Here is a 22,802-nt window from a genome sequence, read left to right on the forward strand (position 1 = left end):
GGAGGAGCCTTCTCTATAGGGTCTCCTGAAGCAGCCAGAGGATCAGCTCCCCTCCCTACGTCTTCCTGTATTTTAAAAGAACATTGAATATTTTTCCTATTCCTAACAAAACCTGCTCAGAGTCTGTTGGATTTGACAGACTCCTCAGTTTGGCACTCACTCAAGACCCTTTCCAACTTGCCCCTCAATTGCATTTCCAGCCCAACCTTCTATTCTCATACTGGCCAGGTGCTTTTCAGTATCTGGGCCTTTGGTCATGTTATTAGGTCTCCACCTGGGTTTCCACTTGTTGAAATGTCCATTTGTAGTTCCACTCAAAATTTCATTTTCTCCTTTAACAGAAAGTCTCTTGCCAACCCTTACTCTGAACATTCTTACCAGGATGTATTAGATCCCTTCTAAAACTCCAGAGGAGCTACACTGGACTTAATTGCCTTTCCTTCCTCCCCAGCCCATTGCCACTGGCCTATGCTTAATAGGCCTCCATAATAGTTAAATATGGTCTGAGTAAGTGACTTGTGTTTCAGGCCCACTGCCTAAGTCGGCAGGGGTTGGAGACTGGAGTGTCAAGCTCGTTGCCCACGACTCTCCCCACCGCGCTGCAACCCAGGTTCAGCTTTAGGTAAGTCCTATGGGCACTAATTGCAGCTTTCATGTCACCATAGCAATGGGTGGGGCGAGATGGCGAAGACCAACCCCCCCCTTTGGAACTACATCTCCCATCATCCACCGGGCTCAGGAAGCCGTGCTTAATCTGAGACCTGAGACCCCTGTCAACCCCTGAGACGCCAGGAGGTTTAGGGGTTTATCTGCAGAGCGCCAAGGGACGGTCTCGCTCTTCTGCCCACGCGGGAGTTGCGGCCACCCATAACCTTACAGGCCTCTCTGCCTGACCTGTCCTCGGTATTGGTAGTGCAGATGTAATATGGCCGCTGGTGCTCTGACTGGCTGGCCGCGCGGTTGAGCTGGGCTGAGGTCCGAGGCCCGTAGGCCTGGGACTGCTCCCGGCATTCCTCGCGGGTGTGGCGTGGACTCCCTTCCCCCATCTCCCAGTTCTGCGCGAGGGACACCCTTGGGCTTTGAGGTGAGACCCGAGGCTCTGCCGGCGGGTGTTGTGGCTGGGAAGAGCGGATCAGCCTAGGTAGCAGCTCCTAGCCTCCTGGGGGTAGCAAGCATGTCGTGAGGAGCGTTGAAACGAAATTTGCTGCATGACCTGCTTTTCTAGGGAGACCTTTGGATTGAGGACATCGTCAGTAGTGGAATGGATTTTACTGGAGGCCAGTCACTATTGCAGAACGTTTAAAACGTTGCAGTCATAGCCCTATATCGCTGAGGCAGAGATCTGAGATACAGTGTTAGTGTCTCAGTAAATTCACCCAGTGCTAGGATCTCTGCTTAGCTGTTGCCCGGCAGACTGAACACCTGTGGGCCCTAAGAAAATGTTTGTTGCAAATGATCCTTGCAGACAGCATGGCCCAGGGCTTGATAGAGGTGGAGCGAAAGTTCATTCCAGGGCCTGGCATAGAGGAACGACTGCAGGAGTTGGGGGGCACCCTGGAGCACCGGATCACCTTCCGAGACACCTACTATGACACTCCTGAGCTGAGCCTGATGCGGTCTAACCACTGGCTGCGACAACGAGAGGGTAGTGGATGGGAGCTCAAATGTCCTGGAGCATCAGGTATCTCAGGACCCCACACTGAGTACAAGGAACTTAAATCTGAACCTGCAGTTGTGGCCCAGCTCTGTGAGGTGCTGGGAGCTGAGGGTCAGGGGGGTGGAGGTGTGGCTGCTGTGCTGGTTCCACTGGGGCTGCAGGAAGTAGCTAGTTTCGTGACTAAACGGAGTTCCTGGAAGCTGGTATTCTCTGGAGTCAATGAAGAGGAGTCTGTGCTCAAGGTGGACCTGGATACAGCGGACTTTGGCTATGCTGTGGGTGAAGTAGAGGCCCTGGTGCAGGAGGAGACTGAAGTACCAGTTGCTCTGAAGAAGATCAATACCCTCAGCAGCATGCTCGGTGAGGGGAACAGGCCCTTCTGTGTTTCCTTAATCCCGCTTTACTTTTCTGGGCTTTTAAATCTTTTTGCAGTGCTGGGATTGAACCCAGGGCCTCCTTGTACACTGGAGCACTAGCTATGACAGGGACAGGGTAGTGAATGGGAGTTGGACCAGATAACAGGGGAGGGTCTCTGGATTATTTCTTTTTTTTTTTTTTTTTTTTTTTTTTTGGGGGGGGTGCTGGGGATCGAACCCAGGGCCTTGTACTTACAAGGCAAGCACTCAACCGACTGAGCTATCTCCCCAGCCCCTTGGATTATTTCTTTAACAGTAATTATTTCACAGTTTTCTAGAAGACCCATTTTGTCTATAGTTCTATCATTTTTTTCTCTTTTACAGTTGTTATCTGACTTGGATTTAAGCCTTTCATACGTCTCTAATCTGCATCCCAGCCATTCTGTCTCATTTAATTCTCATTCCTTTGGCCAAATTTCTTTCACTTCTATTTGTCAGTTCTCTGCTTTAACCCCTCCTTCCCCTAAACTTCTGTTTTTTCTTTTTCCCCCATGCTGGGAATCAAATATCCTTTTGTTTTTATGGTTTCCTAGATCTTCATTTAATTCATCATCTTGAATTGAGTAAGAGGCAAGAACTTTGCTTTTATATGAGATGGTGGGGTGAGCATTGGCAGATTTATTTTCCTGTTTTATTTATTTGTTTATTTATTATTATTATTATTTTTTGCGGTGCTGGGGATTGAACCCAGGGCCTTGAGCTTGCAAGGCAAGCACTCTACCAACTGAGCTATATCCCCAGCCCTATTTTCCTGTTTTAAAAAAAATTTTAAATTTTATTTAGAGACAGGGTCTTACTGAGTTGCTTAGGGCCTCACTGAGTTGCTGAAGCTGGCTTTGAACTTTTAATCCTCCTGCCTCAGCCTCCTGGGACTATAGGCACATACCACTGTGCAGTGGCTCAGATTTGTTTTTCTTTCCCATGCTGTTTCCTAGTTGACAGCCCATCCACATGTTTGGAATTGTACACCCCATGGGGTGCTGTTGGAGCCTCCTTAGCAACCATACACCCAGTTTCCTACTATATGCTCAATATGCTGCTGGGCACTAACAATGGACACTAGCAATGGCAGTTCCAGAGGGAAGAATTCTTGTTTCTTTTGGGCAGGGGTGGGGCGGGGGTAGGGTTTGCTGGGGATTGAACCCAGGGCCTCGAGCATGCTAGGCAAGCACTCCACTACTGAGCTTTATCCTCAGTGCTAGAGGGGAGAATTCTATTTGAATCCCACCCCACTGCTATAACTTCTTTTTCTTTCCACAGCCTTTGGTTTCTCTCCTATGTGTACATCTCTGTATGTGCTTCATTACCAGGCTAATGAGCTTTTGCCTGCCTAGATGGGTTTTCATCTTGATTGGGGGACAGGGGTAATAACTGAAGTGAGTCCATATTGAAGCATCCTCTGTCTTCATGGCACCAGGGTGCTTCTTTGCCATTTCTCCTTGCTAGGGAAGAGGCTCATATGCGTCTCCCATTCCTGAATCTGAATGGTTCTTGGGTCCCACTTCCAGAGTCCAGTGAAGGAGAGGGTAGGTTACAGAAGCTAGTTGGAGTGCATTCAGACTTCAGTGCTACCTTCAAAACAACTCTGGGGTCCTGGCTGGGTGGTCAGGGAGGAAAGTTAAAGCATGTATGGCAGTTCTGTCTGCTTCTCTCTTCATTGTCCTTTTGCCTATAGGTGTGCCAGCACAGGAGAGGGCACCTGGCAAGCTCATCGTGTACCTACAGCATTTCCGTCCTCAGGACTATCAGCGCCTGCTAGAAGTAAACAGCTCCACAGAGGACTAAACATCCTGACCTCAGCCTGGGCTAGGGGTGTCACTTCCTAGAAGAGGAAGGGAACTCTGAGTCCAGCGGGGGCCACACCTGGCCTCACTGTGCCTCTTCCCTCCCAGCAACGCTTCCTCTCCCTCCACCTCTGCCTGTTCTTTCGCCCTGTTCTCAGCAACCCTTTCTTTGAGCCCTCCCTGGCTGCCTCTTCTCCCTCATCCGTCAGATGCAATCTGTGGGCCGCCCCTCTCCCCTGGCCGCTAAGCAGCCTCCATTGATTTCCGCTCGTGTTTATAGGATTTCCACTTAGCCGTGATCAGTAGTTAAGCACAGGAAAATCCCTTGCCACCCCCCTCCCTTGGTCGATGCCATTGATTCTGCCAGCGGCTCCGAAACCGCCTTACAGCTGAGTTAGAGATGAGGGGAGACAGCAGGGATTTCCCTGCTTTGGGGTGTGGGGAATAACAGCAGGGTGGGGAAGTGGTTGGGAATTCTTGTTAGAAATCCAGAAATTCTGCTTTGATTTTGCCCCTGTGCCTGGCTCTGGCCCAGAGGGTAGAGTGCTTCCTGTGGCAGATTAGGGGCAAATTTGCTTCCCAACCTGGACAGGGGCAGAAGAAAACCCTGGTGGTCGAGACTAATTTTCAAGGTTCCCAGGAAGATTCCTGGGACCCTTCCTGTGTGAAAAGCCTTTTCCCTTGCTGTTATACACATTTTCTACCTCAGACACACCCAGATTATGGCTTTATGACCCCCTCAGGCTTTATTGGGTCTCCATTTTATGTGGGGGAAGGGAGCAGGCCCCACAGTTTTGCAGTGATTAATGCAGAGCCAGAGTGCCACCTGCTGGTGACTCTCAGGGGCAGGTTTCCCACTGCCAGGATCTCGGGCTTTGGGATATAGGAGGATTTCGGGCAGAGTGGAGTTACTGCCATGTCTCCACAGGCAAGTTGTTCACCTCAAAAATCTCCTGCACCGACTGGCCCAAGTGGTTGTAGGTCAGGCGCAGCTTGAGCCGCAAGGGGGCCTAGAAATGGGAGAGTGGAGACCAGAGTTAGTGCCTGTGACTTCTCCCATCCCTGGGTCTTATCCATGGAACTGACCTTGTTAGGATTGAAGATTCTGAAGAGCTGGGTGATGGGGACGCCACCCCAAGCTGGAACTGTGTCCCCACTGGGGGCCTGCAGCTGCAGCTGGAAACTCTGAAAATGGAATTTGGGCAGAGCACAGTAAGGCAGCTGGCTGGGCTCAGGCAACCCCTCCACACTCAGTGGTCCCCAGATAACCTGTCTTTGCTGTCACTCCCTTCCCATCTCATCCTGTATCCCACCCACCTCTACTCCATGGCCTCCTTCCTGGAGTGCCCAGGCCACCTCTGAATTCTGGTATTTACAGACCTTGGGCACAGCTGCCTGGCAGATGAAGTGGGTGACATCACCCCCTGAGGAGTTGGTGGTGGTGACAGTGACTAAAAGCAAAGCAGGGGATCCAGGTGGTCGAGTAAAAGACAGATTCAGCTGTACTCCCTCACGCTCAAACACTCTGAGATTTGGAATGGGAGCTAGAGCAGGGAAAGAGAGGCAGCTTGGTGTGTTGGCTCAAGGTAACACGTTCATTCAGTCAACAAAAAACAGTGAGTACCTCTTGCCCCTCTCCTGCGCACGATGCTAGACAAGTAGACAATTGACAGCCTAGTGCAGGGAGAGAAGCAATAACAGAGAAAACGAGCAAGACAATCAGGCTGGAATGGGTGCTATGAGGGAAATAAATGAACCAGAATAACTAGGAAGAACTAACTTAAATGGGAGTGGTATGGGAAGGCATCTGACATTTTAGACTGAAGTGCCTTCCCCTACTAAGCCAGTCACTTGATGTGCCAGGGAAGGAACATTTTGTGTAAAAAGAACACGAAATGCCAAGGGCTTGAGGTGGGAGGGTTTGAGGGCCAATGGGGAAGTGGGATGAGATGTGGGATGAGATGGGGGAGGAAGCAGGGCCTTGCTGGCCAGGGCTAGAAGTCTGGAACAAAGGGAAGACACGGAATGGAGCCAAGAGAGAATGACATGACTGAATGAACCCTTTACCTACCAAAATGGGCATGGAATAGGGGCACACAGGAGGGAAAGGGCATATAAGCCTCACTCGGCACAGAAGCAGAAATAGCACATTCTCACCTTCCTTCTCTAAGACTCCTTTTTCCTGAGGCTTACCTAGAGGTGGTGGTGCACAGGGAAGGTCAAGTAGATGTACTAAGGTGCCTTCTGGGGATGGATTCAGAGCAGGAGGATGCTGAGCATCCTCAGATGTGTCATCCAGGAGATCTAACAGGTCCAAGAGCTTTGAGGCCTAGGGGAAAGGGCAGGAGGTTCAGGGTTTAGCATGGTAGCCCAAGCAAATCCTTCTCACCTCAAGGGCTCCATTCTCCTCACCTGGGGCTCTGTGGGGACAGATGCTGCTGCTTCTTTGCTTTCCTTTGCCTCCTCATCAACCTGAGGGCCACCTTGCTCCACAAGAGGCATCTTTTCAAGGATGGCAGCCCTGAGAGGATGGAATGCAGGTGTCCCTCTATGTAGATCCTGTGCCTCTCACAAGAGACATCTGGAAAGAGGGCTAAGAACATGGAGATGTGGGGCACATGGTGGATCAGAAGTGTGCTGTCCTGATTTCCTAAGATGGCATGCTGTTGCTGGTTTTCAGATGAACAGGGAGGGTTGGGAGGTAGCTTGCTTGAATGAACTGTGTGTGGAAGGCTCTTGCAGTGGACAATAACAGGAGAGGATGAGACCCTTGTAGCAAGAAGGGGCATTTGGGAAGGGCAGGGCTCTGGGTCCTACACTGCAGCTGGTGTTGGACGCACCTCATGTGGTCATACTTCCGGAAGAGTGTGTTATACTCTACAGCCCGCTGCTGCAGCTCCACATCCATGCAACTCCCATAGATGGACACCACCTGGCGGATACGGCTGTGCCAGAGTGTTGTGTTAGTTGTAATGGCATTTGCCCTGCCCTTCTGCTCCAAGATGTGGCAGAGAAGGGAGAGATCCCATAGAGTGAGGAGACACCCAAGACACGTGGCTCTAAAGCAAGCCCCAAAGGACTGGGAGGATAGGAGTGGTGAGGAATAGTGCATGGATCTGGAGAGCTTAGAAAATGGTGGGCAAGTGAGGAGACATCTTCCCAGAGGCTGGAACCTCTTCTTACTAGTTGTCCCCCGGAAGTCGGGTGCTGAGCTTCATGAGGGCTGTGAGTGCATATCCTCGGGTGGTTGGCAGGGACATTTGAGACTGCAGCACCTTTTCCAGGAGTGCTAACACCTCCTCTCCTTCCACCTTCAGGTGTGGGCACAAGTAGTAAACTGGGGTCCAGCCCTACCTCCCTTGACAAGTCCATCCACAGCGTGCCCACCAAGTACACCTCACCTGAAGGGGTTCCACTTCACAGTTCCCCTCCAGTAGGAGGTCCCCGTACTCTCCGATGCACCAGGCTGCCACTTGCACCAGTGGTTGCTGTGTGGGAGAATCATATCTAGGCCAGTGTTTGGGGTTCCCTCCTCTCTGACACTCTGAAACATCCTCTTAGGCAGTGCAAAGATGGTGGGGGTTTGCAGGGTGGGGAGGCAGAAATTTAGTAGCAGGTTCTGTTCTGATGCCTGGGCTCCCACTGCCCTCTAGTGGCCAAGATTCAGAAGTACATGGCCTGACCACATGACGCAGCTCTGAGTTCCTACTGAAGATGAAAAGGGAGAGTGTACCATGTATGCATAATATGTCAAAATTTTGTCATGTATAACTAAAAACAAATCTTTACAAATGGGGCAGTATCATATTGGCTGGCACCTGTTAATTCACTCAGCATTTGAAATAATAAAGTATAATATATGCACAAGACTTTTATCTATCTCATTTGATTATAAAGATAGCCCTGGGAGGTAGGCAGGGTAGAGCCTAAAGGAAGTTAAATTAGTCATCTGGGGTTACACAACCAGTAGGTATGAGTGCCAGATCAGCAGCCCAGGTGTTCTAAAAGGCAGGTTTTCTGGCCTTAAGGATCTCCTGCACTAAGTAGATAGCTATGAGCCTAAGGGGAAAACATTCAGAGTCCAGTGCAGAAGGGAAGCCCAGAAGAGGTAGGAGGCAGCCCTGGGCCTGGGGAGGTAGGAAAGGCACCTGGGAGATGTCCCCTGCCAGGGCACTATAGAGTCGGCGCACAGAGTAGGCATGTAGCTCCTGGGCTCCCCCAATCAGCTGTGTCAGGTTGGCCACTGCATCATCCCGCAAGTGGGTTCCTGCCTGGAGAGGGTGGACATGGCCAAGTCAGTGTGGTGAACTCTGTCCACTACTGCCCAGCTCTCCAACTAGCCCATCTCACCATTGTCAGCACGTGAAGGATGGTGTCTATGTGCCATCGCTTGGTTGGTGCAAACCTAGAGGACAAGGCTCATCAGTCCTGGCACTGTCCCTCCCCAGACTGTACCCTCTCTGCCTCCTGTGCACCTGTCCCCTCACCTCTCTGCAGCCAGCAGGATGCCTGAGGCACAATCAGCCCGTAAGTCAAAGGGGCAGGACTCCAGAAAAGCCTGCAACTCCTGTATCATGGCTCGCACATTGGAGCTATTCACCAGAGCAAGGCTCAGTTCCAGGGCTCTCCTGGCAAGAGAAAGGTGTCCATGCAGGTGGCCCAGATCACCACACTCCTTGCCTCTGGCCTGCCCCATCCTCAGGATCTGTTCCTGTAGTCTTACTCCAGCTGCTCTGAGCTGGGGTCTTGGCCACCACTGTATCCTCTGCCCTGTCCTCTTGTTCCCTTTATCTGTGCTCACCGACTGAGGGAGGCATCAGTTTCTCGCAGGCATTCCACCACAGTGGGTCGATGCCGCTGAACAGCACTGTGATCAGACTGCACCAGGCGAAGTAAGGACATCAGGGCTACATACCTGGTCAAGGTAGAAAAGGCCCTATCATGCTGTGGCCATTAGCCACAGGTAAGTGGATCAGGAGGTTCTAGAGGGAGGAGTACAGAGGGCCAGGGGCTCAGTGGCACAGCATAGCCTCACACAGTTCATTACCTAATGTTCTTATCACTGTTGAGCAGGAAGCGGCCAAGAATGTTGACAGCTAGAACCTGTGGGAGGCAGAGGGTGGGGACGCTTAGGGAAGTAGCAGCCTACTTACTCAAGAGTGGGGATCACATGGCACAGGATGACAGGTGCGGGGGAGAGGCCAGTGAACAGGGCCCTGCTGGCTGGCTGGGGGTGGAGGGTAGGCCACAGTAGGACAGCATATGGGATGATACCCGCAGGCCAGCTGCAGAGTGGATGTCCATGATGGTAAGCACTGTCTCAAACAGGACCGCGTTGCCCGCATTTCGACTGGTGTCTGTGTTCGTGGCTACCTGAGTGGATGGGAAAGAAGATGTATCACACAGGGCTCTCTCCTCACTAGGGTTTCTGGAAGCTCTCTACTATCCATCCATCCTCAACCATCCAACAAAGTTTCCCAAACCCCACTATGTGCTGGGGCCAGCCTGGGCACTGGGGCATCAATGCTGCAATGACTGTGTCCCTCCTTCATGTAGTTCATTGGCTAGAGGGGACAGAGAGGTAATTACCCAGCTGCTGCATGGTGAGTGATCCTGTGACAGATGCCCAGAGCAATATACATAAGCAATGTCCCCCCATCCCACACCTGTGCCAGTAAGTCATTCATGGTCTCACTGCTTTCCTCATGGTTCCGGCCCAGGATCCGAAGCAGACGAAGAATCTGGACCTGAGGTTGAAGGTGGAGAGATTTACAGGATAAGTTTTGGGGCTGAGGAGAAAAATCCAACACTGAGAACAGCATTGTGAGGGGTCTGGCTAGGCCATAGGACCTCCCACCCTTCCTTACCTACATAGGTCCCAGCAGCCCTTGGAGGGGATCAGAGGTGTGTAAGGCCAAGGGAGGTTAGGACAGTTTTTTAAATTTATTGTTACCAAACTGGAGTTTTTGACCTTTAGACATCCCCTCTCCCCCTCTTTGTCCTGGAATGACCAGGGCAATCAGCCTGCCACCCTCTTGCCCAGAACACTGACTAAGCCAGAGTATACTATGACAGTCTCACTGCTAAGCCTTCTCTACTCTGGGGATACACAAAGGAAAGGTCAGCCCACCTGTAGGAAGGGGTCGCTGACTCCAGATACGCTGTGTTCTGTGGAACATCCTGTTGTCACCAGCATTCGGAGGATCTGCACCAGTTGGGGTACCATCTGGAGGGAGGGCACAACCTTGTCTGCACATTCGATCCTCATCTTCATCCTCTCAGCTTTAGCCCCATTCCATCCCCACTGTCCCCCTTGGCTAGGGCCAGGGCCTGCCCCTTCACCAGCCCACCTTACGAAAATGCCTGAGAGCTGCAGGACTTCGTTCGCAGAGCTCCATGATCAGCGTGATGGTGCACAGCAGGACGCCTGGGGTCAGGGTGGGGAAGTGAATGGTGGGCCAGGGCATGAGAGAATCTACTGTGAGTACGTCTGTGTGTATGTGCCACTCTTGACCTATAAACTGGTGTTTCTATCCTGTTTTTCACTTCCATTCACAGCCAGATCTGAAGCAGAGGATGGAGAGCCTTGTGGCCTTACCATGGTGGCGCTCATGAAGCAGTTTGGCACAAGGTGGGAGGAAGATGTCGGAGAGCTCAGGGACCTTCCGGATCATGTGCACTGCCGTCAGAATAGCCTGTACAGGTCAGGGGCCTCAGATAGGCAGGTATCTATAAGGATGGACCTCCTCCACACATGTGCATGCGCGCGCGTGCACACACACACACACACACACACACACATACACACACACACACACCCCTCTACTGCATGGCAGATGAGGGACAGTTTCTGAGGAGGCAAGTGCCAATTTCTGCATCTCACCTTCTTGCGCACATAAGTGCTGGGCTGCAGGAGCAGCTTCTCCACCTCGGTGGCCAGGTCCCGGCACATCTCAGCAGAGCCCATGGTGCTCAGAGTGCACAGGGCTAGGCCTTGTACTGGCTGAATCCCCTGGCTCAGGTCACTGCAGGGTTGGGAGGATAATTAGTCAAGCCTCCGAGGAAACCAGTCCTTCCCAGGAACTACATCAGGCAGCCCCCTGGGATTTCCCAGTTCCCCACTCTCCCATCCACTGATTTCCAGTGCCCCCAGAACCTCTCACTTCTTGATGCTGTTGGTAATGAGCAGGTGGGCATCGTGCCTCTCATCCAATAGAAGCATGGCCCCCAGGTAGCCCACCCTCTTGTCTGTGAATCTGGGGGAGGCAATCAATTTCAGGCACTCCATCTACAGGGAAGAGGGCAGATCCGAAGGGCAGCGGTGAAACAAGAGGGTTCCACCGTACTCCTTCACTTCTCTGCCAGTGACATATACATCTGTATGTCCAGCTTGGGTTTTTCTTATCATCCAATTAACTTTGTGGGGCATCGTATCCCATCATCCTCTCTTCAACCAGAGAGGCTTAGGAGGGTCAGGCGTTAGTGGGCAGAAAACCTAGGAGTGGAGGAGGCTGGAAGAAAAGAGGAGATGCCCTAAATGGGCTGGCCAGAGAATGAAGGGTTCACCCCAGCTGATGACAAGTGGGGTTTGTAGTGGGTAAAGTTTTTTCGAGTGCGTGGTGTTAAGGGTGAGAAACTGGAGAATGAAAACAATCGGGTTTCAAATAAATAGATCCACGACCCTGTCTTAGTGGCTTTCCTCTTCAAACTTCGGAGGCAGATATACCTGTCCAAAGTGGGCAGGGTAGCCCAACATATGAACATAGAGCAGTTTGGCCAGTTGGCGGTGCCTCTGCAGAGGGTCCCCATCTCGGAAGGAGGCCCGGATGTGGGCGCATTCCTTTTGGATCACCTCCCGCTCCTGGGCCTGAGTCTTGGCCCCGCGAATTTCCTGGATTAGGTCCTGAAGCTTCAGCAAAGGCACCACCATCCTGGGGGACAGAGCCCGGGAGTGGGGAAGTCTTTAATACTCTCAAACTGGGTAGCCAGGCTTGCCCTGCGCCAAGATCCCAAGGGCCTGGGTCTCACAGCTACCCTAAAACTGACTCCAGTCACTTCCCCTCCTGGGTCTCCCAAGTCCACCCAGATCTCGCCGCGTAAGGAGATCCCCACCACGCATGCGTCCCTGCCCCACCCCGCACCTGTTCCTACGGAGCATGCGCCAGAGCCCCGCCCATCTCCCCTTTTTCTCGTCCACCAAGTTGCCAACCCTAACTCGGCCATTCCTTTCCATTCAGGGTCCTGCACTGCTCTACCCCCCCCCCCCCCCCCCCCCGTCCCGCCGCCGCCGCATTCCCATCTTTGGCGGCCTCGGTTTCCCCGCCCCAAGTCGCCAGCCTCACCTGCCTTCGGTCAACTGTGCTCCTCTCCCCGCCCCTCCCCAGTGCTTCCTGGTACAGGGCCGAGCAGGGTTTGGTGCCTGGTCAGGTCCTTCCCTCTCCCCGCCTCCGCCACCGGACCCCGCCCTCCTGCGCCGCCGGAGAGCCTTCTTGAGTTCTCTGAACTCAGTGCTCAGGGGAAGGCTCTCTTACCAGCTAGGACGGCTAGACAGCCTCCTTCTACATGCTCACCACCCGGAAAGCCTCGGAGAGCTTGGGTTTGAAGCCATCGTACCCCAAAGGAGATGACAATCCCCCCCCTTTTTTGAACTTTTTTATTAATATATTTTTTTTTTGTTAAATTTCTTTGTATTTTTTTCCTGCAAGACTTGGTGTTGGCGGCACTGTTGTATAACTTCAATCCCAAATTCCATGAAATAGAAATCAGAAGTAAAGTTTGAGAAGAGAGGAAGGAGGGAGGCAGGCCAAGGAGTAAACAGAGTTTGACTAGAAAAAAGAAGAGGGTATATGTGGTGGGCATTCCCGGGCAAGGCCATTCCTCAAGGGAGGGAGTTGGCAGGCAGCTTGTCTCTGCCTCATGCAGGGGAGGGAGGAAAGATCCCCTGGGGACCCCACATTCCCCTCTTTCTAGGGCTTCCTACCCCCAGGGGGAAAGCTAGTACCAGGGATCAGCCACAACCTCAAACAGGTCTCTCCACCCACCTCTCACCCTGGATTTGACTCCCACCTCTGCCCTGCCTGGGAAGTGTGGGAGAGATCAGCTTCCTTGGATCCCCTCCTTCTGTTGTTTTCTCATTTCAGGAGATTCTGATGTGATGGGGGTAGGGACAAAACCCACGGGGCCTACTAGACCATCACAGCTTCTGCTGCCCTGTGAGCTCTTGTTTCCATCCCCCAGAAGTGCCTCCCTCCACCACAACTGCCAGAGTTGGGGAGTGGTATCCTTGCTCAAATGCCTCTAGCACTCTGCAGTAGAAGTGTCTTCTTAGGCCCCTTAGGAATTTAATCAAAGGCCACAAGTGAGTCCAGACCAACCAAATAAACTTTTAGGGGAACACAGAAGGGTAGAGAGGGCAGTGGCAAGGTCTGAGAGGGGTGGGCTTGGCTGCATTGGATAGTTTTTGTTCCTTTACACATTGCTCTTGGCATGGCATGGCACGCCGTTACAGGGGACTGGAAGAGAGGCTGGCTGTTGAGGAAAGAAAGAGGGAGATCTAGGGAGTTATTCTGTTGTTCACTTCCCTTTTTTCTCCATCTGGGAAGGATCAGTGAGGCAAGAACCTAACTGGGTGCTGGGAGGGGAGATATTATCCTCCAAGGTGACAGGTAAAGGTGGCACCTCCTTCAGTCTTTTCAGCTTGGACCAGGAAGCCACGGTGACTCAGCCAGCACCCTGTCCAGCATTCAATCACCCTGTTCTCCATTGTTTTCCTCCTCTCCACTCAGCTTTTAGGAGACTCTTCAGGACACCAAACCCCCACCCTTGGTGAAATTTAGGTTTAAAGAAAAGGTGGAAAGGGCGTGGGGGCAATGGTCTGACTTAGATTTGTGTGTCTCAGAGAAGACAGCAACTCTGAGAGAGAAAAGCCCTTCATATGTAAACAATCTAGAGAAAGAGGGGGTTGAGGTGGGAAGGGAGTGAGGAAGACAGAGACAGATCCAGAATAAATGAGATAAGCTGAAAGAAGAGAGGGAAGGAAAAAGCAAGAGACAAAAAGTAAATAGGACAGAAGAGAAAGGAAAAGGAGAAGGAAAGATAGGAGCAAAAACAACTAGGAGGAGGAAAAGAGAAAAAGGCAGGTCAAAGGGGTGAAGAGGCAGGCAACCAAAGCCAGAGCTAGGCAAGGAAGTAGCCTCAGGTGAGGAGCTGGGAGAACAGGAACGCCAGGCTGAGGTCCAGGAGGGCTACGGCTCCCACCACCAGGGGGTTGGCAGCTCCCTAGAGAGACAAAGTGGGAAACAGGTTCAGTCCTGAACACCAAGTGCAATGTTGGTCGCACCTCCCTGTCCTGGCTTCAGGTGGCAAAGCCAAGGGTCCCAGCCACCTCCCTACTCAGGGCGGAGCAGGGGGATGTCCAGTCTTTGTTTTGTGTTGCAAAACATCCCTCTTCTCCCAGGCAGGGCCCCACTTTTGCTCTGGCACACTTGAGACAGGGACAGTCCCGCCTCCTTCCTCCCTCCCCTCCCCTCCCACCAGTATATCATATGGCCCAGGCAGAAGGTGCCTGGCCTTAGTAGCAGACATTGGCAGTAGCAGCCAGTACTGCAGTAGGGCAGAGGGATGAAGGGGTGAGGATGTGGTTGCTAGGAAACAGGGGAAGGCCTGGAATCCAATCAGAGCAGAGGGTTCTGGGGAAACTCCACCTCTCCCAGTTTTCTGCTTTTTTCCTATTTCCCTTCTTCCCAGGAGAGGGAGGGAGAGTGAGGGTAGGGAGGGAACAATTTTTTCTTTTTTTATTTCTGGGCACCAAAGAGAGAAAGTGCGGAGGTGGGGCTGGGGGTGGAGTAGGAAACTGGGAGCTGGAAATGATATGGAAGGAGAACAGGAAAAAATGTTCTGGTTCTACCATTAATTATTAGTTTGTAACCCTTGTCAAGTTACTTTAAGTGCTCTGGGCCTCAGTTCCCCCAGCTGTCAAATGAGGGAGTTGGACTTAAAGGTCTCTAAGGTTCTTTTCTGTTTGAAAGTTGTCTATTTTTTGGGGGGTGAGATATGATCCAAGACTGGCTAGGCAGAAAGAAAGCTGCATTGAAATCAAAACCCCTCAGGGAATCAGACAGAGATCTGGAAAGTGGTGGGGTGGGACAAAGCTTTGGAAAGAGGGCATGAAGTGGGGACAGAGGATGTCTCACCCGCTGGGCAGGCCTGTCAGTTGCAGCAGGCTCCTCAAACTCTTCTGTCAGGCACCCGGCATCAGGACCCCTTGAAGATGGGCCCCTCAGGACCGGCATGGTAATGGGGTCAGGCTCCGAGCCTCCTGGGGCCCTCAGCTGGGGCATGGGCTCTTCATCTTCCCCCTCTTCCTCTCGAAGACTTCCTGAACTGTCGCTGCAGCCTCCAAGGAGTGGGGAACCGTCTCTGGGCCCTGGGCCCTGCATCCCAGCCTCATCCTCAGCCTCATAGCCAGCCAGTTCCTCTGCCTGCTCACCGGGGCCCCCCCACTCCTCAGGCCAAGCTTTGGGGCTGGAGAAGGGACCCCAGTCCCCTCTAGGAGGCAGTGGGCTCTGGCAGGCAGGGTGTCGCCAGGGTTGGCGGGAGGAGGCAGGACTGCTGGGCAGCTCAGGGGATCCTTCTGAGGGGGTCAGTCCATTCTCACACACCCCAGGGCTGTCCTCATCCAAGGGCTCTGTGTCGGAACCTTCCGAATCCTGCCTGGGTCTGCGACCTGGGCAGGAATAGCTGAGAATCAGTGGGGTCTCACTGGCCATTAGCTGGAGAGGCTGCAGTCCCTAACTGGCACTTCCTAGGATGTTGGCATTCCCAGGCTCATAGCTTCTCACCACTGGATCCCAAACCTCCTATTACTGTACCTCATAAATTCCCAGTCCCATTCCCCAGATCACTGAACCTGGTCCCTGTCCTCCATGTCCTTGGATTCTTGTGCTCTGGCTTTCCCATTCCCAGATCCCTGTGGGGCCTCCATCCCCTTTCCCCATACCCCAGTCTCTCTAGCTCCCTAAGGGGCTCATTCCCCTCCCCCAGGATGCCCACATCTCACCTGGGGCCTCTAACATGGGTTGCAGGTCCTGGGCTATCAGTTTCGCCATTCTTGCTGCCTCCACAGCCTTCTCTGCGACGCTGCTGGCTGCCACTGCCTTTAGGAGGGCATCTGCTGCCCTGTCGGGTCCCAGGGATAGGGACTTAGCAGACCTTCCTCCACTTCAAATTAGCCCCTGCTCAGATTCTCTAGCCTCCTCATTCATGACACCATTATCACATCCTCATATGAGCTCCCTCCTGGAGTTCTCACCCTACCTCATATTGCCAGCTACTCTCCTTCCTGGGCAGGCCAGGGCAGCTCCCTGCTTTGGTTTCCTCCTTTGGCCCTGGGCTGTTTGCTGTCATCACACCCTCCTGCTTCTCTCACACCCTTCTCTCCTTGTGTCCTGTAGTAACACTTCCTCCTTCCAGCTACAGGGGTCAGGCCCTCCCCAAACTGTTATTCCATTGCTCTCTTGCTCCCTGCCCCCGGTGACAACTGAGCCTTCCCTTTCTTGCGCATCCTATGCAGTCCTGTTTGGTGCTTACCAGTTAGCCTAATGCTCTCTTGGCAGCTGACACCTCCTGTTGTTATCAACCCTTCTCATGCCTCTTGGTATGGGACACTTTGTTCCCAGTCACCCCTTCCCTTTGCCTTGATTCCCCTTCCCACTATCAGACCTCCCTATTATTTCATCCTACCTCTTCCAGTGCAGATTTCTTGCATGAGAATTATCCATCTTGCTTTTCTTTAGCCTCTTCTGTTATCACAATGTCTTCCCCTTCTGTCACTGCCACTATCCCCCTGCCCTCTCAGATTTGGAACCAGAATAAGAGTTCTTTCTGCTATAATCACATCCTCTCTCCCTGCCAATCTGCATGTTTTTTTTCACCCCTGCAATTATTGTTTCTTGGTAAGTTTAGTCGCCCTTCCATACTCCATCCCACCCTGTCTGCACCTTAGGTACTGGCCACCTGGAAGCATTATCAATCTTTGCCCCACTGTTGTTTCTCAGTTCTCCCTCTGACATAGATACTTCTTCAACTTCCCTTTCCCTTTTGCCCTCTGCTATTAATTGTAGATGCCTTGTAATCACAGAATTAGTTTGGTAATATTAACTCAAGGTGAGGCACAATGGGGCAGAGATGGAGGTAATCACATGTACTTGCCATGGGCTCGAATGGATCAAGACCATGATTCCTGCTCACAACAGGCCTGTTTTATCTGGCTTAGAAAGTCTGGGTGTGGGGGATGGTAACATCCACTGTAGTCTTAGATGCACCTCTTATTTATCTACTTTGGGAGATACGGCCAGTCTCCTTCCTTCAAACCTGGTGAGTCAAGGATCTTTGTAGCCTACTTGGAGGGACTTCAGATAACCCTGTTATTTTGTATTAGGGCTTTCAGACTGTATATGACTAAATTTGTCCTGAAACTAAGCTGGTCTCAGGGTTTGGAACAGGTATGAGGATCACAGTCTTGGATTGCATTGAGTTCTATTGATGGCCATGAAACTGACAAGGACCTGTGTTTTTGTATATGGAGGGCATGGATGATCAAGTCTAAGCATCAACTCAGGCATCAGGTTGGGCTAAGGCTACCTGGCAGAAGCACCTGCTGCTGAGGCTCTGCTGTTTCCATGGCAGCCAGCAGCCAATCAGGGTTGCCAGGCCTGTTGCTGGGGAGACCAACCAGCCTCCTCCCACTGCCTGATCCTCTAGTTACTGAGATCAGTTTTTTTCCTGCACATGCCTCCACCCTATCTAGCCCAAAATGTTCCCTGGTGCTCTGCCCTCCCCCTTTCCTGGCTTGAGGCCCTGAATTCTAACATCTAGACACTCAGATACATCTACAGATGCACATTCTCTGGTTCGGGCATCTGCTCTGTATTTGACATGTTTCTACTTATGCATGCGCGTGCGCGGGGCACACACACACACACACACACACACACACACACAAAACCTGTCACCCATTATACAAATTCATTGAAGCATATCTGGAGATATCCTGATCATTGACCTTCTGAAATAGTTTCAAATTTCAACAAAATCCCTCAACTATATCCCCATCCATTTTAAAGAAAATTCAATATATAAAAATTCAAATATGTAAATTCTATAAATCAGAAACCTGTGTGTCTTGTTACAAAATGATTTTTGGCTTTATTTTTAAAAAATATTTATTTTTTTGTGGTACTGGAGATTGAACCCAGGGATGCTCTACCACTGAGCTACACCCCCAGTTCTTTTTTTTGAAACAGGGTTTCGCTAAGCTGTCCATGTGGTCTCGAACTTGTGGTCCTCCTGCCTCAGCCTCCCCAGTAGCTGAGATTATTGTTGTGGGCCACCCAGCCCAGCTACTTTTTGGCTTTCTTTATATCTGTGCTAAAGTCAGTAGTCATAAATGGCTATTGAACACTTGAAATGTGGCTAATCTGAATCAAAATGATGTGCTATAAGTGTAAAATACACTCTAGATTTCAAAGACTAAGTCTAATATCTCAGTAAGTTTGTATTGATTTATGATTTGAAATATCTTGGCTATATTTAGATACAAATATATCATTAAAATTCTTTTCACTTATTTCTTTTTGTTTTTAATGTATCTGCTAAAATATTTTAAATGACATATTTGGTTTGCATTATATTCTTATTGGACAGTGCTGCTTTACACAGCAAGGTTCCTGATACATGGAAATGTAACCTGATTTACAGAAAGAAAAATTCCTCTCAAACCTTTACTAGTTGGGTAAGAGGAGGTGGAGGAGGCAAAGTTGGGAGAGACTAGCTTTTCAGTTGGTAGATCAGCTGTACAAACTAGACCTACCCAAGGCCCCAAGGTAAAATGGTGTCCAGCTAGGACCAGTCAGGAAGGGACAACTCCCTGTTCTGCCCAGGGTTCATGCTCTCAGCCTGAGGCCTGAAGGCTGGAATGGCTGCTAGAAGACGACTAGGGAGTATCTGAGTTCCAAGAGGCTGTGGGCCTGCACAAAGCTGCGCTTATCCTACTCCCACACACAGGAATGGATTCCATAGATACACATCTCCACACAAAAGACAGAAACACACAGTCTTACACCACCTCCCTCAAATACCCAGCCACCTACAGTTACACACCCACGTCCACCTGTAGCCTCAAATATAAACACCCTAAACCCCAGAGCTACAGCTGCCTAACCTTAAGCCTGCTCTTCCCACCAGGTTCTAGGCCTTGGATCTTGGTCCTCCAGTAGGCACTTCGCCCCTCTCCCTGACCCCACAGCACCCTACTCTCTAGGCCCAGCTTTGGTCCGTGCACTTGACACTCACCTGGCAGCAGCGATCTCCTGGCGCTGGCGGGCAGCACTCACAGCTCGACGGGCGCCCTCAACTGCCCTGTCCACCTTCTCCTTGACTTTGCCTCGCCGCAGGGCCAGAGGCAGGAGGCTGCGAACCCGGCCCCCGTGCACCAGCCGGTTGCGCTTGTACTTGCCCTCCTCACGGGAGCCGTCGGGGCGGGTAGTACGCCCGTAGCCGTGCCGCCGGTTGCCCAGCCACTCGCCCTCGTAGCGCAGCCCGTTTGAGCGTTGGCTCACGCCATAGCCGCTGCGCCGGTCAGCGCGCCACTCGCCTGCGTACACTTCAGTGGCCGAGCCCTCGATGAGGGCGGGAGGTGCTGGGACTGGGGGCCCACTGGCCTCGGAGCCCGGGGGTCCTGTGCTGCCCACCTCGCTGCTCACCTCGCTGCGAAGGGAACCCCGCTTGCTGCCCAAGGAGCTGCGCCGCCCGCCCGCCCGGAGCCCACTGAGCAGCAGTGATCGGCGAAAGAATCCACCAGTCGCCGGAGTGCGCTTTCGGGAGGACGCGCCGTCGGTGTCCCCGGGCCCGGCCAGCACGAAGCCACCCCGGGAGCCCGAGGCTGGGCTGCCTCCCTCGTCGCCTGGCAGGGGCAGGGGCGGGGGAGGCGTCGGGGGGTCGCTGTGGCCGGAGTCCAGAGAGGTGCGGCGGGGCGAGCGCAGCAGCGCCGCCTGATGGTAGGGCACACTCTGTCGTACCCCGTAGCCGTGGCGCTTCCCAGCCTGCCACTGGCCCTGGTAGGTGCCTGCGGGCAGAGTAGGGGTGCGAAAAAGTCAGAACCGCTATGCTCCTTCCACCCCATGACCCTAAAGCCCCTGGATGCCCAAGTGTCAGGTGGGAGAGGTGGAGGCAGATAGCATGGAGGCCTGGGAAGGGCATTAAGGGCTAGGGCCAGGTCAGGCTGGTTCGGAAGGTGTGGAAGGGCAAAAGGAAAACTGGCAGGTGGCAGGAGGTAACGTGAATTTTGGCATCGTGGGTAGATAGGGGGAAAAGGGAAGGACAGGCAAACTGGTAGTATGTGAAAGACTGGCGACCTAAGCTCAGAGGGTGCGAGAGACAGGCTGACAGGGACCGTGGGGGTAGAAAATAGGCATTTGACAGACAAACAGGACTAGCCCATGACAAAGTGTGAGCATACAGATAGTGCAGCGATATTAGGGACTGTCAGGTAGAGGGGAGGTGTAAGGAACAGACCAATTGGTGAAGGTGAAGCAGGCAGGAGAAAAACGAGAAAGGTATGATTGTGGTTGGTGGTGAAAGAGGCAATTAAATGGGGTTGGGGTCATAGGACCGGGCATGGTATGAGGGACAGACGGGAACATGAGGAACAGAAGGATGGGCACAGGGGGCGCATATGGCTAGGGAAGGCGTATGGGGAATAGCAGGGCGTGGAGGGCATATGGCTGGGGAAGGCACACGCAGAGCAGACCAGCGGGAGGCGCAAGCGGATGAGCAGACAGTAGTGGGCTGGGCCCCGCACCTCCGTCGGAGTAGGTCTCTGTGCCGTAGCCGTCCTGGAAGCCGTCCTTCCAGAGCCCGGCGTAGCGCAGGCCGGACACGCTCTCCCACACGCCGCTGCGCCCCTTCAGCCCGCCCAGCCACTCGCCGCGGTACGTCCAGCGGCTCTTGCGCTCCACGCCCAGCCCTTCGCGCTTGCCCTGTTGCCAGTGGCCCTGGTAGCTGTGTCCGCCGGGCCCGGTGAAGACTCCCAATGACTCGAAGCCGTGCGCCCAGCAGCCGCTGTACTCGCCCTGGGCGCCAGGCCCGGTGCACACGCCGTAGCCATGTGCCCGCCCCGCCTCCCAGCCCCCCACGTAGCAGCCCCCGTCGTCAAAGTCGAACTTGCCCCCGGGGGACATGCATGTAGTTGGCGCGGCCTCAGCCCCCCAGCGGCTCAGCGCATCCTGGGGCTGGAGAACCGGCTGGGGGCTTGGGGGCCGGGCGAGGCCTGGGGGCGGGGGCAGTTAGACCGGGGCTGGGCGGAGGGGCCCCAGCGCGGGCAGGCAGGGCCGGACCCTCATCCTGAGTGGCTGCAGAGAAAGAGGGGGCAAATGGAGAGCGAGGCCCCTCCTCCTCTGCCCGCCGCTCCCTGGCCCGGTGGCTCCGGGCATCAGCGCGGCCCCCCGCCCCCCTCCCTTCAGCAGCATCTTCCAGCAACTCCCAAGCTTTGGGGGCACGGGGGCTTCTCCATCCCTTCCAACTTGTAGAGGAAGCCTCTCAGGACCTGGTGTCCCCACCTAAGCGGGAGTCCCACTTCTCCAACCTAGAACCCTAGAGTGCCGTGTGTGGAAGGCAGTTTGGGGGTCCTGGGAGGGGGCTGGGCAGAGTGGTAGGCCACTAGCTTTCCAGGCTGCTATCAAGACCCTTCTACCCCGGTTCTAAGGCTTCCCCAGCAAACCCGGGGGAGGGAGGTAAAAATATAACGGGGGGACAGGATCCAGGTGGGCAAACGGTCTGTCGGGGTGGGGGGGAAGGATGAGGATGGGGGAAGCTCTGTAGGGGAAAGACGAGGGTGGGGATGGGCAGACGGACGGAAGGGAGGGGGCAGGTTACTCACCATGTGGGCTGGGGCTCAGGCTGCCTCCCAGGCACAGCATCCATGGCAGGATACCTCCACTCCCACCTCACCCGGACAAGCCAAGCCCCCTCCTCTTCCGGAGAGACTGCTCCAACCCAGAGAAGGAAGGTGGAGAAGCTGTGGGAGAGTCCCCTCTCTCCCCAGCTGGAAGAGCAGGCTAGTGGGGTGGGGACTGAGGTAGTGGCAGGGGTGGGGGGAGATTAGAATAGTGTAAGGGGGGAAAAATCTGCCTTGGATGGAGATAGGGAAGAGGAGCTGGGAGCTGGATGAGAAGGGGGAGGGGGCTATCAAGAGGGGGTGTTTTTTATTATTTTTTTCTTCTTATGGTTGGGAGAGGAAAAAAAAATCAAAATTCCAATTCCATCCCAGCACAAATCAATGTTTGCTCCATCCCAGCATCACGGGGGAGGCTGGGCCAGGCAGATTTAAAGGGGCAGAGAGAAGAGAGAGGAGAGGGTGGGGAGAGGAGGGGACAGATAAGAAGAATCAGTGGTGAGGATGGGGGGTGGTGGGGGGATGCCTGAGCAGAAAAGAATGGGTACCCGCTAACCCTGCGGTGAGGGAGGAGGCAGGTGGAGAGAAATGAGAGGTACAGAGACCCCCAGGGTGGAAAGAAACCCCAGCCTGCAGGCGGGCAGTGGGGTGAGGCGGAGGGGAGGGGAGAGGAGCTAGGGGGAGGAGACTGAGCTGAAGATGGGGAGGCAGGGGGAGGCCGGAGCCAGGCGGGGGAGGAGAGATGCTCGGGAGGCCGAGAGAGGGCGTGAGGAATACAAAGAAAGAGGTGCAGGGGTGAGAGCTAAGGAGGGGGGGAGATGTAGCCGGTGAGAGAGGAAGGGAGGGACACCCATTCTGAGGCTGGTGAGAGATGGCAAGGAGGGGAGAAACAGGGGAGGAGAAAAGAAGGAGAAATTCAGAAACAGACATGGAGACTGAGAGTGAAATAAGGGTTATGATGGGAGGGAGAAAGCTCTGCAGAGGGAAGGGCTGGC

At 53.4% G+C, this 22,802-nt stretch overlaps 3 protein-coding genes across 8 annotated transcripts; 1 reads left to right on the top strand and 2 right to left on the bottom strand.

The window, feature by feature from the left end:
- The first annotated feature begins 565 nt into the window (after positions 1 to 565).
- Thtpa (thiamine triphosphatase) lies at positions 566 to 7,720 on the top strand. Of its 3 annotated transcripts, none has more exons than XM_047539433.1 (3): positions 566 to 622; positions 1,466 to 2,017; positions 3,749 to 7,720. In XM_047539433.1, the coding sequence occupies exons 2-3, from the start codon at positions 1,471 to 1,473 to the stop codon at positions 3,856 to 3,858; spliced, it is 657 nt and encodes a 218-aa protein (XP_047395389.1). In that variant the 5' UTR covers positions 566 to 622; positions 1,466 to 1,470; the 3' UTR covers positions 3,859 to 7,720. The 3 variants fall into 3 exon arrangements, with proteins under 3 accessions (XP_047395389.1, XP_047395388.1, XP_047395387.1); XM_047539432.1 differs by lacking the exon at positions 566 to 622 and adding an exon at positions 744 to 1,084; XM_047539431.1 differs by lacking the exon at positions 566 to 622 and having other exon boundaries at positions 744 to 2,017.
- On the bottom strand, positions 4,558 to 12,255 carry Ap1g2 (adaptor related protein complex 1 subunit gamma 2). Of its 4 annotated transcripts, XM_047539426.1 has the most exons (22): positions 12,200 to 12,255; positions 11,584 to 11,788; positions 11,021 to 11,145; positions 10,741 to 10,882; positions 10,456 to 10,552; positions 10,208 to 10,284; positions 9,988 to 10,083; positions 9,524 to 9,604; positions 9,132 to 9,230; positions 8,905 to 8,960; positions 8,659 to 8,772; positions 8,345 to 8,485; positions 8,208 to 8,262; positions 8,006 to 8,128; positions 7,259 to 7,345; positions 7,041 to 7,168; positions 6,698 to 6,802; positions 6,270 to 6,378; positions 6,051 to 6,186; positions 5,238 to 5,401; positions 4,944 to 5,042; positions 4,559 to 4,867 (listed from the first exon to the last, which is right to left on the bottom strand). In XM_047539426.1, the coding sequence occupies exons 2-22, from the start codon at positions 11,785 to 11,787 to the stop codon at positions 4,766 to 4,768; spliced, it is 2,340 nt and encodes a 779-aa protein (XP_047395382.1). In that variant the 5' UTR covers position 11,788; positions 12,200 to 12,255; the 3' UTR covers positions 4,559 to 4,765. The 4 variants fall into 4 exon arrangements, with proteins under 4 accessions (XP_047395383.1, XP_047395382.1, XP_047395384.1 ...); XM_047539427.1 differs by lacking the exon at positions 5,238 to 5,401 and having other exon boundaries at positions 4,558 to 4,867; XM_047539425.1 differs by lacking the exons at positions 4,559 to 4,867; positions 4,944 to 5,042; positions 5,238 to 5,401 and having other exon boundaries at positions 5,573 to 6,186.
- Positions 12,256 to 12,389: 134 nt separating this feature from the next.
- Positions 12,390 to 22,458, bottom strand: Jph4 (junctophilin 4). The gene is made up of 6 exons (XM_047539429.1): positions 21,793 to 22,458; positions 20,716 to 21,265; positions 19,209 to 19,980; positions 15,916 to 16,034; positions 15,050 to 15,582; positions 12,390 to 14,135 (listed from the first exon to the last, which is right to left on the bottom strand). The coding sequence occupies exons 2-6, from the start codon at positions 21,092 to 21,094 to the stop codon at positions 14,052 to 14,054; spliced, it is 1,887 nt and encodes a 628-aa protein (XP_047395385.1). The 5' UTR covers positions 21,095 to 21,265; positions 21,793 to 22,458; the 3' UTR covers positions 12,390 to 14,051.
- Positions 22,459 to 22,802: the final 344 nt, after the last annotated feature.

This window comes from Sciurus carolinensis, chromosome 2, assembly GCF_902686445.1.
Source record: "Sciurus carolinensis chromosome 2, mSciCar1.2, whole genome shotgun sequence".
NCBI classification, from domain to species: domain Eukaryota; kingdom Metazoa; phylum Chordata; class Mammalia; order Rodentia; family Sciuridae; genus Sciurus; species Sciurus carolinensis.

Excerpts from the sequence above, each read along its gene's own strand:
- Thtpa (XM_047539431.1), top strand. The coding sequence starts at position 1,453 with ATGATCCTTGCAGACAGCATGGCCCAGGGCTTGATAGAGGTGGAGCGA. Across the intron at positions 2,018-3,748 it reads TACCCTCAGCAGCATGCTCG|GTGTGCCAGCACAGGAGAGG; the intron begins GTGAGGGGAACA and ends TTTTGCCTATAG.
- Ap1g2 (XM_047539425.1), bottom strand. The coding sequence starts at position 11,787 with ATGGTGGTGCCTTTGCTGAAGCTTCAGGACCTAATCCAGGAAATTCGC. Across the intron at positions 8,961-9,131 it reads ACTCTGCAGCTGGCCTGCGG|GTTCTAGCTGTCAACATTCT; the intron begins GTATCATCCCAT and ends TGCCTCCCACAG. Across the intron at positions 6,379-6,697 it reads CGGAAGTATGACCACATGAG|GGCTGCCATCCTTGAAAAGA; the intron begins GTGCGTCCAACA and ends CCATCCTCTCAG.
- Jph4 (XM_047539429.1), bottom strand. The coding sequence starts at position 21,094 with ATGTCCCCCGGGGGCAAGTTCGACTTTGACGACGGGGGCTGCTACGTG. Across the intron at positions 19,981-20,715 it reads AGAGACCTACTCCGACGGAG|GCACCTACCAGGGCCAGTGG; the intron begins GTGCGGGGCCCA and ends CTCTGCCCGCAG. Across the intron at positions 14,136-15,049 it reads CTGACAGGCCTGCCCAGCGG|GGAGCTGCCAACCCCCTGGT; the intron begins GTGAGACATCCT and ends TTGTCTCTCTAG.